Genomic DNA, 12,863 nt, shown 5'->3' on the forward strand with positions numbered 1-12,863 from the left:
GCGGCCGCCTGTCCCGGGCCTGAGCGGCGTTGGCACCGCCCGGGCACTCACCCGGCGCGGCCTCTGCCTTGCCCTCCGCGAGTGTTTCCTCGATGTGTCCCTGTCTTTGCCCTTGCCTCTCCTCTGCACGGCCCCGCGGTTCCCGAGCATCCTCCGCATCCCCGCCCGCTCCCCCACCCGCGCTCTCGCCGCTGCATCACTCCCGTTGCTCCCTCCCACTTGAGACCTGTCCCAGCTTCATTCTGCCTTCCTATCCCTGCGGCTCCCGCTGTTCTCATGTCCGAGGACATCCTCAGGAGCCCGGGTGGCTCTGGGGAGCCCGGTCTAATCGTGCTCCCGTCCAGGGCACACGGCAAGTGTGGTGCTCGTGGCCATCCCCATGCAAAGCTGGCCCTGCTTGCCTGCACCGCTGTGTGTGCTATATGCAGTGTGTCTGGTGTGTCCGTGTCCAGCCGTTCTTGCCCCTGACTTATGAGGGCGCTTGCTGCTTGGCCATGCTATCCCACTGTGAGTCCCTCTGTGCAGCCTGTACCACAGCCCATCCTGAAACCTTGCCTCAGGCTCTCTTCTCTCCACAGCTGGTGATCTGCCAGAATGGCCGTGCTGGGGGGCTACTGTGAGGGCAACAACTCCATCACCCAGGCCTGGGTCCAGCAGGGCTTCCAGCCCTGCTTCTTCTTCACGCTGGTGCCATCCGTGCTGCTGAGCGTCTGCCTGTTGCTGGGCGCCCTGCAGTATGCCTGCTACGCCCGCTTCAGCCGTGCCATGGAGCCCAAGTACATTCCTCGCTCTCGTCTCTACCGCGGCCAGGTCCTGCTGTCCCTGTTCCTGGCCCTGCAGCCCTTTGGTGGGCTGCTGTGGCAAGGAGTGGGGCTGAGACAGCTCTATGGGTATATGTTGCTGCATGCCTGCCTCTGGGCCCTCAGCTGGGGCTGTGCCATTGCCCTTCTGCAGCTGGAGCATACCCGGGTGCTGGCCCATGACCGAACACGGGGCCATGGCACTGTCCTCCTTCTCTTTTGGGCACTGGCCTTTGCTGCTGAGAACCTGACCCTGGTGTGCTGGAGGAGCCCTCTGTGGTGGTGGGCACTGGAGGACACCAACCAGAAGGTGAGCTGGGGGGCTGTGGCCAGGGAAAGGGGACGAGACACTTTTGGGGGTGGGAGGGACTGCAGCATCATGGTGTAGGGATGGAGTATGCATATAATCACCTGCCATGGCCAGGTGTGTGGTTGCACCCACACCTCTGCCAGATATTTCAGTCCCAAGCCCAGCTATCACACATCTCTCCATGCTACCACCCAGTTCAGGTAGTGCTTCTACCCGCCCAGACCCAGGTGCAGAATTAGGGGTGTTTCCCTGCTTCCCACAGCCCTTTGCCCTCATGTACCTCTTAGGGTAGGTTCACCTTGCACCAGAGGGCATGGAGCCAAATGAGGCGGGGAGGAGGGAGGTCAGGTGCTGCCTGAGATGCTGTGCTCAACAAGCTCCCACTGAGCTGCATGGGGTGTCCCCTGGCACACTGCACCCCATCCCCATGCTCTGTTCATTATCTCTCTCAGATCATAACCATCCCATGCTCAGGGTTGTGCTGAGGGCCACCTGAGATGCTGAATTCTCACTCTCCATTCAGGTGCAGTTTGGCTTCTGGCTGCTACGTTACATCTGCACGTTCATGCTCTTCATCCTGGGCATGAAGGCCCCGGGGCTGCCCCGCAAGCCCTACATGCTGCTAATCAATGAGGAGGAGCGGGATGTGGAAAACAGCCAGGTGAGTCTTGGGACTGAAGCAATTTTAGGATATGGTCAGGAAGGAGCTGGGGATAAAGTGTAAATACAGCTGCCCTGGGACCAGTATCTTCGGGACATGTGGGACATGTGGAACAAGGTTTAGAGCTTCCCCAGGCTCCCTGCTTGTTGTCACTAGGATGCAGTCCTGTTCGGAGGATGGAATGGGCACTCTGGAGTGGGGCTGGTTTTCTTGGGGTGTTGTCCAGGGCCACTGCCAGCTGGATTGGAGTGCGGGTGCCAGGACAATGACTCCTTGGTCTGTTCTCCCCCAGCCACTCCTGACTGATGCCAGCAGGAACACCTCCACCTGGAAGGATTTCCTGAGGAAGCTGCAGTTGCTGGTGCCATACATGTGGCCGAAGGGCAACCACCTGCTCCAGGGGCTGGTGCTGTTCTGCATGGCACTCATGGGGCTGGAGCGGGCCATCAATGTCTTCGTCCCCATCTACAACAAGAACATTGGTGAGGCACCTGGAGCTTGATGTGTGAAGCTTGCCACAGGTTCAAAAAGTCGCTGAGCTGCGACCTGGAGGGCTGCAGGGGTTTAGCATGAGTGGAGCCCAGGGGATCAGGGTCCAGCACTGGCTGGTTCCCACAGGCACCCTGGAATGCTCCTTGTCCCTCCATCCTGACCCTTGGCAAACTTCCCACAGTGAATGAGCTGACAGCAGGCGCTCCCTGGCACACCCTGGCCTGGACTGTCTGCAGCTATGTGGGGCTGAAGTTCCTGCAAGGTGGAGGTGCTGGTAAGGACCATTGGGAAGGATGGGGCACTGACTGACTGAGAGATGATATCAGGCATATCATACCAGTGCTGGGGTGGCCAGGGAAGCCCATATGTTCCATCACTGATACCTTCCTGGAATCAGCAACCTAGGCTGGTCCCAGGTTAGGAAGACTGAGTGGGCTTCATCCCAAATCCCCCTTTCCTAGCTGGACTTTTGCAAGTCTTCTGCATGCCCCAGCAGGGCTGATCTCGGTTAATCTTTCCATGTTGCCCTGCAGGCTCCACTGGCTTCGTGAGCAACCTGCGCACCTTCCTGTGGGTGTGGGTGCAGCAATTCACCAACCGGCAGGTGCAGGTGCGGCTCTTTGCCCACCTGCACGGGCTGTCCCTGCGTTGGCACCTGGGGCGTCGCACTGGTGAGGTCCTGCGTAGCGTGGACCGGGGCACCAGCAGCATCAACAGCCTGCTCAGGTTAGAGTGTGCCCATGGTGGCTGGGGGTTGGCCAGGCAGCCCCACTGAGCTGGGCTGATGCCCCATCTCCCCTCCCACCCCCAGCTACATCGTCTTCAGCATTGTCCCCACCATTGCGGATATTGTCATCAGCATAGTTTACTTCACCTCGGTCTTCAGCGCTTGGTTTGGCCTCATCATCTTCGTGTGTATGAGCCTGTATCTGAGTGAGTGGGGGGGGTCAGGGTGCAGGGCTGCCAGGCTGTGGGGTGGCAGGAGCCTTCCGATGCAGCTTCCTCCTGTCCACAGCTCTGACCATCTTCATCACTGAGTGGAGAACCAAGTACCGCCGAGACATGAACACACGGGACAATGAGGCCAAGTCCCGGGCCGTGGACTCGCTCCTTAATTTTGAGACGGTACTGTAGGAGTTTGGGGGGGGCACTGAGGGCTGCTTGGGTGCTGATACCAGCTCTGCTCTTGTAGGTGAAGTACTACAATGCAGAGACCTATGAGGTGAACCGATTCAATGATGCCATTGTCAAGTACCAGGTACAGGGTGCTTAGCACCTTTGGGGGCACCAAGTGAGAAGAAGCCAAACCTCACGGGCACCTGTGGGGATGATAGAGATCACCATGGGTCTGGTTTGGAGGCAGCAGCATCTCACAGAACTTTGTCTCCCCCAGGTCTCAGAGTGGAATGTCAGTGCCTCGCTAGGCCTCCTCAACCAGACCCAGAACCTGGTCATTAGCCTAGGGCTGCTGGCAGGGTCCCTGCTGTGTGCCTACTTCGTCACCGAAAACAAGCTGCAGGTAAGGCTGGTGTCAGCCTGTGCAGACCCCTGCTGGGGTAGGGCCCTGGCACTGGTGGTTACAGACCCCTATACCCTGTTCCTTTCAGGTAGGGGATTTTGTCCTCTTTGGCACCTACATAATCCAGCTCTACACGCCACTCAACTGGTTTGGGACTTACTATAGGTAATGCTGGGAGCTGCAGAGGTGCCTGGTGTCCCCCTCTCTGTGGGTGACTAGGTTGATATGTGCTCCAAACCTTTTTCTCTGGTCTTTGCCCTCTTCAGGATGATCCAGAACTCCTTTGTGGACATGGAAAACATGTTTGAACTCTTCCATGAGGAACAGGAGGTGGGTGCCACCTTTCCTGAACCTTGCTCCCTCGCTTGGCCTGTGGTCCTGCCCTGGGGATAGGTTGGCTCTGAGCCTCAGCCTCTGCTTCAACAGGTGAAGGATGTGGTGAATGCCAGTGACCTGCGCTTGGATGCTGGGCAGATTGAGTTTGAGAACGTGCACTTCAGCTATGTGGATGGGTAAGGGGTACTGGGTACAGGGTGGGGCCTGCTATGGGACCTGGCACAGGGATGTGGGGCTATGGAGTGGCCCTGAGCTCCTCTCCATGTCCCTCTTCCAGGAAGGAAATCCTGCAGGACGTCTCCTTCTCTGTGATGCCTGGGCAGACCCTGGCACTGGTGAGAACAGGACTTTGAGTGTGAGTTCACTGTGGGAGGGAAGGATGGGAGTAGAGAGACTGGAAAATAAGAAGATGGGAAGGACAGCCCCCCAGCAGGACCAGCCCTTTCCTGTCCAGCCCCTGGCCTCCAGCAGCTGGGCATTTGCCATCTCCAAGTCCTTTTTCCTTTGTGTGCAGGTGGGACCTTCAGGCTCTGGAAAGAGCACCATCATCCGCCTGCTCTTCCGTTTCTACGATGTACGGGGTGGCTGTATCCGCATTGATGGGCAGGACATCTCCCAGGTGAGGGGGGAGGGCCTCCAAGGGGGACACACCAGCTCATCTAGGCCTCACAGCACTGCTTAGTGCAGGCACCTACACTTCCCCAGGGCAGGGGTGAGCACACAGCCCCACAGCCCCTTTGCAGGCTGATGGATATGCCAGAAGGGGCAGAATGGTGCAACTCCAGGACCCCAGGCTGAAATGCTGGGTACTGACCAGGGTTTCCTAGGAAGGACTAGGGCACTGTCAGGGCCCCCCACTGCAGAGTGGAGATTCAGCTGAGCCTGTGGTGCAGGACAGCCCTACAGCACATAGCTTGCAAGGAATGGGGCTCATGGCTGAGGGTAGGATTGGGTTTTGGAGGAATCTTTGCATTGGGTGTGGGTCTGCCTGAGCACTCTCCCCTGCCTCCCAGGTGAAGCAGGATTCGCTGCGTGCTCACATTGGGGTGGTGCCTCAGGATACTGTGCTCTTCAACGACACCATCGCCAACAATATCCGCTATGGACGGATCCTGGCCACTGACCAGGAGGTACAGGAGGCAGCCCGGGCTGCTGACATCCACGACCGCATCCTTTCTTTTCCTGATGGTGAGACCCCCGCAGTTCCTGCCATCCCATGGTCCCCTAAGACCTTCTAGCTGCCCTCACAGGTATCCTTGGGTGACAACTCCCATGGGGACACCTGCATGACTCTGTGTCTTGCTTTGCCTTTCCCTGCTTTCTTTCCAGGACTAGATCAGCCCCTGGACAGGGACGAGCTGAGGCTCCACCACGTGGCTGTGTGGCCACAGTAAGGCCTCCCAGAGCAGCAGGTCCCCATCTCCATTTCAGAGGGCACCAGCACATCGTGTTTCTGCTCTTGTGCCTGCAGGATACAACACCCAGGTGGGAGAGCGGGGGCTGAAGCTGAGTGGGGGTGAGAAGCAGCGCGTTGCCATCGCACGCACCATCCTGAAGGGTCCCCACATCATCCTGCTGGATGAGGTAACAGCAGTGGCCCCAGCCCAGCCTCACCCAGCCTACCTCTATCCCTTCCACATGTTGTGTCTCCCCTTGCAGGCCACATCTGCACTTGACACAGAGACTGAGAGGAACATCCAGGCTTCTCTGGCCAAGGTCTGCACTCACCGCACCACCATCGTTGTTGCACACAGGTAGGGACAAGGGGAAAGGGCTGATCTGGGAGGTGCTGGCCAGACCCTGCAAGAGGGGCACACAGACCTGCCCCCTGCTCGGGAGGTGAGAGCCCCTGGGATTGCATCTCCTGGCACCATGCAAACCCTTAGAACTCCCTCCCTGCCAAGTCAGGGTAACACCTGCTTTTCCCTGCAGGCTCTCCACTGTGGTAGGTGCAGACCAGATCCTGGTGCTTAAGGATGGGCACATTGTGGAACGAGGGAGGTGAGCACAAAGGGAGAGCTGGGGGAGGGCATCCCCTTCCTGGCTCTGGGGCCAGCTCAGGACCCTGCATCTCTCCACTCTCCTCACAGGCACGAGGAGCTGCTGCAGAAGGGTGGCGTGTATGCTGGCATGTGGCTGCAGCAGCAGACCGGTGATGAGGGCGAGAGCAAGGAGCACCGCACTGAGAAGCCCCAGGGCAGCAAGAAAGAGTCATGAACATGACCAGGAGTTCTGCTGTGACACTGACTTGGGTCCAGGCCCCCACACTGCCTGACAGCTTTTTGCTGCTTGCAGGCAGGGTCCCCAGCTGCCCTAGAGGTGCAGGGGCTTGGTTGGACACTCCACTATATTTGTACATGTTTCTTTTGCTGTTGTGCAGTTTCTTAAACCAGGTCCTTCCCAGGTCTGTGCCTGTGTGCTTTGGGCAGGGTACATGGCTCTTGGCAGGGCAGGCAGGGTTAGGTGCCTGTGCCCTTGGGTCAAGCGGCAGCTCTGCCACAAGGCTGAGCTCCTTGGGCTGAGGTGGGCAAGGGGTTGAACATGCGGTCAGCACCTGCCCCATCCCCACACAAAGGGCTGAGCTTGGCAGGGAGATGCACCCCAACAGTAATGGAAGAGCAGGGCAGCTGGTGTCCCCTCACCCCTGTGTGTCCCCCCCTTCAACCACCATTCACAGAGATGTGCCACTCTGGGCTGGACACCAAGTGACTGCTCCCTCAGGTACCTCTGTACCTTGTGCTATGCTTTTATTTTCTCTCAAGCAGCACTTTGACAAGTCTCAGCCTTCCCTGGACCCAGCCTGAACCCCCCTCCCTCAGCTGCTCAGAGCAGGACAGCCCAGTCGGGAAAGCAGCACAGCTCTGCATGGCTGCAGACCCCCTGCAGGACAAATCTCCTCCACCCAACCAGGCTCTAAGCTCAGGGCTTTGTTTGTAAGGAGAGGTTCTGTGCTATTGCTATCCAGGAGGGCATCCCCAGCAACACAGCTAGAAGGAAGGCATTCCTACCCCAGCAGCATTTAAACAGGGCCCTGTTTAAGCTTAGGGCAGCAGAGAGCAGCCAGCAGCAGGAAGGCAGCTGCAACCATCCCATGTGAGCGACGCTGGCATTCAAGTCACTGCCAAGGTTACTTAATATATTAAACCAGAAGGAAAATGCAGCTCCATTCAGTCTCAGAGAGGTTGTGCCCCAGCCGAGCAGGGTAAGGCCCAATGCGCTCTTGTGCATGCAAAGAGTAGGGAGGCACCGAGGGTGTGGGGAGCAGGGAAGGTGCTGCCTTCATGCTGCTGGGAGGCTGCACATTCATCCATGCCATGCCCAGGCAAGAGACCATCCCAGCCACATTTGCTCTTTCCTGAGGGGCTGGCACAGCCCTCCCCAAAGCATGGAATCCAGCCTCCCTCTACAGAAGGCAGCTACATCCCAGCTGTATGTCTGAGCATGCAGAGAGGTCCCCACACAGCTCTCTCCCACAGTCCCAGCAGTGTTGGGATGTGGCTGTGGCAACTGTGGGTAAGTGCAGACCCTAGGCTGCTGCTTGCTTTGGTCAGTGTGTACCCAGCCCTGTCCCATACAGTCTTCACCTCCCCAGGAGCATCAGCAAATTGCTGCACTAATTTTATATAGGTACTAGGGCTGAAGTGTCAGTGTATTTTTGGTGGCTTACAGCTCCCAGAGAGATAAGCTGTCCTTGGCAAGGGGCTCTTGGTACCAGTGTCCAGGCCAGAACCCCACAGGATCCACATGGGAGGCCAGAGCCGCTCCTTGAGTCACAAGCAGGATCCTGTGTCTGCTGGCACACCCTGCCTCACCTGCCTACGACATGCTGCAGTTTGATGGCTTTGAACTGTGTGCCTGGAACAGAAAGAAGCACACAGTGAGCAAGGGCAAGCAGGCTTCTTCCTATCTCCTACAAGAGGGCACATCCAGTGCTCAAGTTCCCACAGCTGTGTGCTCAGCAGTGATGCTGCCACTGCCCCAGGCTGGGCCACGCTCCTGGTGAAGAAATCCAGGCCAGACAGACCCCAGAGTAAGCAGAACCCAGGGAGGCCCCCGCCCTCACACAGCTAGGCCAGGATCAACCCCACGACAGGGCAGAGCCCATAGCCAGCCTCACCTGCCGCTGCAACTGCTGGTACTCGGCTTCGCTCGCTGACAGTGCCTGAGCCAGTGCCAGATCCTCCTCCTCCTGTGTGCTGCTGGGACAGTGGTGCATTGTGTGCCTCAGCCTCCCTCAGGCTCATGGGCTGAGTGCTCAGAGCCCTTCTGGGTTACAGCATCTCACTGCAACCCCCCAGCCTATCTTAGGATAGAGAGCAACTGAGGATAACTTTCAACAGGCATGGGGCTGGGGAGGGAGCAGAGGATCCAGCTGGGGCTAGCAGCCAGAAACCTGGGCCAAGGAGAGCCATGTTAAGTCCAGTCTGTAAGAGGGTGCTTTTAGCAGCACTGGGCACTGTGCCTGGGGACATGAGCTCCTGGGTGTCCTCCATGAACACCTCTACTCTACCTATCACGCTCCAGCCAAACTGAGAAGTGGTCAGACAATGGTTTGCCCTACTCTGTGTGTCAGCCACTGTCCCCTATGAGCACCCCTAGGGCAGAGGGCTTGCTTGCTGAACAGAGTACCCTGTTGGCTCTGGACTCTTCCTTTTTTCCTCTGTCAGCCACAGAGAGGCATCACATGGAAACATGTGCTGAGAGGATTGTTACCCCAGAGCCACATGATGCTTCCCCAGGCACCTTTCACACACAGGGTGAGTGTGCACCACACCACACCATACCATGTGTTTTGGGGCTGTACCTTGGTGGCTGTGCTGAGCTGCGTGCTGACTCTGCCAGGGACATCTCCAGAGCTCGCTGCAGTGCCTCTTCCTCGCTCTGAAAACAAAACACCTTGTCACCAGCTTGGCCATGGTCGGGGGCAGGAGGCAGCCCTGAAGCACGTGTGGCAGGTAGACTATTTCCTAGCCAAGAGTGGGCAAATCTTCTCTCTCCAGGAGGCCAGACACAGCCAAGGTGAAAAACTGGGGCTCTAGACAGACCGGCAGAGCTCTCCCCCTGCCCAAGGGGACACATCATCCCTGCTTGCAGGATCTCCTTGGCAGAAGTATGCCAAGAATACCAGTGGAAAGTAACTTCCAGTATTGTCTTTGCTTGTACTACAGAAAGACAACACCCAAATAAATGGCTGGTGCACTTTGTCCCTTTGAGGAAAGCTAAACACCAAGCACAGCTGAGAGCTGTCATTTGCAGCCACCAGAGTAAGCTCTGATTTCCCACAGAGCAATCAGGATCAGCCTGCCAGAGAAGGCACAGCTAGGAGCATAGTCACCTGCAGAGTGTGGGCTAAAAAGCATTTGTTTCAGTCATTTCCTAGAGGGCACAGAAACCATCCCAAATGCCCAGGCCAAGCCACTCACCAGCCCATTCTGCAGCATGACAGCTGGAGGGGAGGTGCTGCGAGTCTGCGACACAGCCGCTCTGCCTCCTCTGCAAGCAGAAGAAAAGCTGCATTATTGTCAAGGCAGGGAGCCCTGCTACAACTATCAGTCCTGCTGAGGCACAAGAAGAAAGGAGCTGTCACTCTGGTGCTCCACAGAGAACCAAACTAAGCCTGGTCATGCCCACCTCAGAATTACAAGTCAGGCCATCACCTTACCTGGCACGGGCTGGAGAAGAGGAGCTGTCTGCTGGCCAGGCTCCGCTGCTTGATGCAGTGACTAATTTGGAGGAGGATGCCTGGGCTCTGGTAACTGCAGCATGCCTAAGACAGATAGGACATATGTGAGAAACTGTTTCACCATCATGAGCAATTCCTAGGCATTGAACACCTGGGGATATCAAGCTGAGTAAGCGAGACACCTCCCTGGCTCCTCTTGTTCCCATGTTGTGGCTGTTATTCCCAAGGGTTTCAAGTGCTGTTTCTCTCCCTGAAACCCTGTACCAGGACAGGCAGAAACCACTGGCTACAGAATAAGGGATTGGGGAAAGAAGCAAGAGCAAAGCAGTCAGCACTGACAGCTTTTGCTGCAGGAGAGACTGTGCATACCAGTGTGCTTGGTGCTGCAGGAGGACACCTCGGCACACAAGGCAGGGAGTGTGAGAATGCAGCAGTCCCAGACAATGGGTCAGGAGGAGCTGAGCTTCTTCCCTGTCAGCCATCTGGCAATCACAGCCCCACCCCTCCCAACCTATGTGTTCTCAGGTCCTCACCCTGCTTTGGAAAGGGGATGCCCTGCCCCACTGCAGTCATGGTCCAGGGGGTGCCGGTGCTTGAGGCAGTAGTTCTTGTGGCACTGGTCACAGATCACCTTCATCATCTCCTTCTGCTTGCAGCCAGGCTTCAAACACTTGTTGGTGAAGATCTGAAAGATGACATGGCAGTGGTGAAAAGGAGCACATGCTGAGGGGCTGGGGCTGTCCCTTCTCTCCATACCAGGCCCTGGGCACTGGCCAGCCCTCCCCACCAGTGTATCTTCTGCAAAGCTCTGAAGTTTGCCTCTGAATACTTCCTTTATAATTTCTTTAGATAGTTCATTAGTAATTCACTGATGCTTCAGTCTCCACAGAAAAGGGTTTCCACAACCACAGAATGCACAGCAGGAGAAAGAATGCCTTGCCCAGGGATTTCTGCCTTCCATGCCAGTGCAGTGTGGATAGCCCAGAGCACTCCAGGGCATGCTGCTGGGCTGGATTTTTGCAAGGCCAGCTCCTTCAGCAATTTAATCTCCTGGAAAGATGGGGTAGCTAATTGCAGATAGCATTTTCCTAATAGCAGCATGTAGTTTCCCATCCTTATGTCCCAGGTGGCTGCCCAGCCCCACTCCATCACCACCTTGTTCCCAGACTGCCTCCACAAAGCCCTGCAGATGCGCACACTTCCAGCTCACCAACCCTCCCTGCCATCAGCCTGTGCCAGAGATAGCACTGGGCAGGGCTGAATCTGTGCTGTTTTAATCCCATTCCCAGGCTCTGACAGAAACCTGGAACCAGAGTTCACCTGGTAGAGCCACGGGGTACATACCTTGCGCTTGCGTTGTGCAGGGTCGGACTTGCAGTCACGGTCAATGTGCTCACCCACCACAATATCAGGCATCTCCTCCCGCCTCACAGGGACTGGGGTGTTGCAGAGGGGACATACTGGGACCTGCACATCCTACAGAGACAACAAATGGGAGCTGGGAACAGGTAGCTGGCCAACCTTGAGTGCTGCACAGTCATCTCTTTCCCTTTCAGGACCTGCCAACCATGGCTTCCACAGCTTCAGCTGCAGTTTGAGATCCTGCTCATGACCCCCCAACCAGCTTGCACAGCAGGTGCAGAGGCACAGACATAAACTCTGGGAAGGGGATATGGTACGGCTGGGAGATGCCCAAACCACTTCACCCAGTGGGAGAGGGAGGGCTGGATGTTTGTGGCATTGAGGTGTAGATCCTGGCTTTCAGGTACATCTTCAGACTCAGTACACATCCCAAGGGGGACTGCTCAAGTGACCAAAGTCACCACAGACTATTATGACTGGTGGCTAGAAAAGCTCACCAGCTCCATGCAGGAGAGTGGATGAGATCTGCTTTCTGCACTTACCTTCTTGTAGGCAGAGGTGCAATCGTGCTGGGCATAAGCAATGTGGTCGGTGCAGAAGATCTGCTCACAGGCATCACACTTCAGAGGAAGGAAGTCTAGGGGCAGGATATGGCATGGGCAGAGAGCATGGAGATCAGCATTGCCCACCCGCAGCTCGGGGGCCTCCCCGGCTTCCCGAAGGCACCACAGTGACCCACGCCAAAGCCAGGGCCGCACCTCTCATCCCCCAGCACGAAAACAAAAGGGTGGCTCCAGGTCCGTAGCCACATCTTCAGAAATACCATGGTCTCTCCCTCAAAACGTGCCGTCCCCGAGAACAGGAGTAGCACCCTGAATCACACCGAGCTCCCCGTAGGCTGCCAGCCTCAAACCGGTGGGAAGTGATGCTGCCACAGCCGCCACGGGCTTCGCCCATCGGGATAACCGGGATGCGGACTGGCCCCAGCGGCCCCGCCGCGTGCGGCCTCCCCAGCCTACAGCACGGAGCTCCGGCAGCGGGGGTGCCTGCCCGGGCCCTGCCCCGCTATCCTCGGGCAAGAGCCGCAGCCCACCCCGGTAGAGCCGTGCACCCGGACAGAGCCCCCGGCGGAAACCCGGTCTTCCGGCACAGCCAGCCAGCTCCGCTCTAGCGAGGTGCCCGCGGGCAGCGGGAAGGACCAGGGACTTCTCCGCCAAGGGCAGCACGGGCGACACGGCCCGCCCTTCCAGCCCCGCTACCGAGCGACCGCCCGGCGCCGCCCCGCCGCCTCCCCGCAGGCCGGGCTGCCCGGTCCGCCCCGCCCAGGCCCAAGGCCGCGGCCCTCTCGCCGGCTTGCGAGCCGTGCCCACCCCCCGTGTCCCCCCGGCGCTCACCCAGGCGCTGGCAGGCGGGCCAGGAGCAGTGCGCGCCCAGGTCCGGGAACTCCATGGCGGCACTACCGCCACCGGCACCGGCGGCCCCGCCGCACCCGCTTCCGGCGGGGCGTCACGGGGCGGGCGCAGCCACAGCCCCGCCCGGCGGGGTTCGCCCCGCCCCGCGGCTCCGGCCGGCCCCCCGCACCCCTCCCTCCGCACGTCCTTCCTTCGGGAGCGCCGCTGGCACCTCCGGGAACGCGAGCTCCCGAGATATTCCCCCGCGCTGGGGGAAGGCTCAGGGCAAGGCGGAGTCCACGAGGGCCA

At 58.3% G+C, this 12,863-nt stretch overlaps 2 protein-coding genes across 13 annotated transcripts; one reads left to right on the top strand and one right to left on the bottom strand.

The window, feature by feature from the left end:
- The first annotated feature begins 81 nt into the window (after positions 1-81).
- ABCB6 (ATP binding cassette subfamily B member 6 (Langereis blood group)) lies at positions 82-6,521 on the top strand. Of its 5 annotated transcripts, XM_015635484.3 has the most exons (19): positions 241-1,110; positions 1,634-1,771; positions 2,064-2,253; positions 2,445-2,537; positions 2,797-2,989; positions 3,075-3,196; positions 3,279-3,388; positions 3,456-3,521; positions 3,657-3,782; positions 3,871-3,947; positions 4,049-4,112; positions 4,209-4,294; positions 4,396-4,453; positions 4,633-4,737; positions 5,132-5,306; positions 5,590-5,702; positions 5,778-5,872; positions 6,051-6,119; positions 6,209-6,521. In XM_015635484.3, the coding sequence occupies exons 1-19, from the start codon at positions 595-597 to the stop codon at positions 6,333-6,335; spliced, it is 2,523 nt and encodes an 840-aa protein (XP_015490970.1). In that variant the 5' UTR covers positions 241-594; the 3' UTR covers positions 6,336-6,521. The 5 variants fall into 5 exon arrangements, 3 of the variants coding, with proteins under 3 accessions (XP_015490972.1, XP_015490973.1, XP_015490970.1); XR_001522937.3 differs by lacking the exons at positions 6,051-6,119; positions 6,209-6,521 and adding an exon at positions 5,448-5,508 and having other exon boundaries at positions 86-1,110; XR_001522938.3 differs by lacking the exons at positions 6,051-6,119; positions 6,209-6,521 and having other exon boundaries at positions 86-1,110; positions 5,132-5,248.
- Positions 3,113-12,674, bottom strand: ZFAND2B (zinc finger AN1-type containing 2B). Of its 8 annotated transcripts, none has more exons than XM_015635489.3 (9): positions 12,558-12,674; positions 11,706-11,800; positions 11,146-11,277; positions 10,335-10,486; positions 9,781-9,885; positions 9,542-9,611; positions 8,923-8,999; positions 8,236-8,314; positions 7,724-7,973 (listed from the first exon to the last, which is right to left on the bottom strand). In XM_015635489.3, exons 1-9 carry the CDS (start codon positions 12,610-12,612, stop codon positions 7,935-7,937), a joined length of 804 nt encoding a protein of 267 aa, XP_015490975.1. In that variant the 5' UTR covers positions 12,613-12,674; the 3' UTR covers positions 7,724-7,934. The 8 variants fall into 8 exon arrangements, with proteins under 8 accessions (XP_033371950.1, XP_033371948.1, XP_015490975.1 ...); XM_015635488.3 differs by having other exon boundaries at positions 8,236-8,317; XM_033516055.1 differs by having other exon boundaries at positions 9,542-9,629.
- Positions 12,675-12,863: the final 189 nt, after the last annotated feature.

Source organism: Parus major, chromosome 7 (genome assembly GCF_001522545.3).
Source record: "Parus major isolate Abel chromosome 7, Parus_major1.1, whole genome shotgun sequence".
Taxonomy (NCBI): Eukaryota; Metazoa; Chordata; class Aves; order Passeriformes; family Paridae; genus Parus; species Parus major.

Coding starts and splice junctions, on each gene's coding strand:
- ABCB6 (XM_015635484.3), top strand. CDS start 595: ATGGCCGTGCTGGGGGGCTACTGTGAGGGCAACAACTCCATCACCCAG. Junction 2,538..2,796: donor CCTGCAAGGTGGAGGTGCTG/GTAAGGACCATT, acceptor GTTGCCCTGCAG/GCTCCACTGGCTTCGTGAGC. Junction 4,738..5,131: donor ATGGGCAGGACATCTCCCAG/GTGAGGGGGGAG, acceptor CCTGCCTCCCAG/GTGAAGCAGGATTCGCTGCG.
- ZFAND2B (XM_033516054.1), bottom strand. CDS start 12,612: ATGGAGTTCCCGGACCTGGGCGCGCACTGCTCCTGGCCCGCCTGCCAG. Junction 11,278..11,705: donor GCACCTCTGCCTACAAGAAG/GTAAGTGCAGAA, acceptor TTGTCTCTGTAG/GATGTGCAGGTCCCAGTATG. Junction 9,630..9,780: donor TCTTCTCCAGCCCGTGCCAG/GTAAGGTGATGG, acceptor ACAATAATGCAG/CTTTTCTTCTGCTTGCAGAG.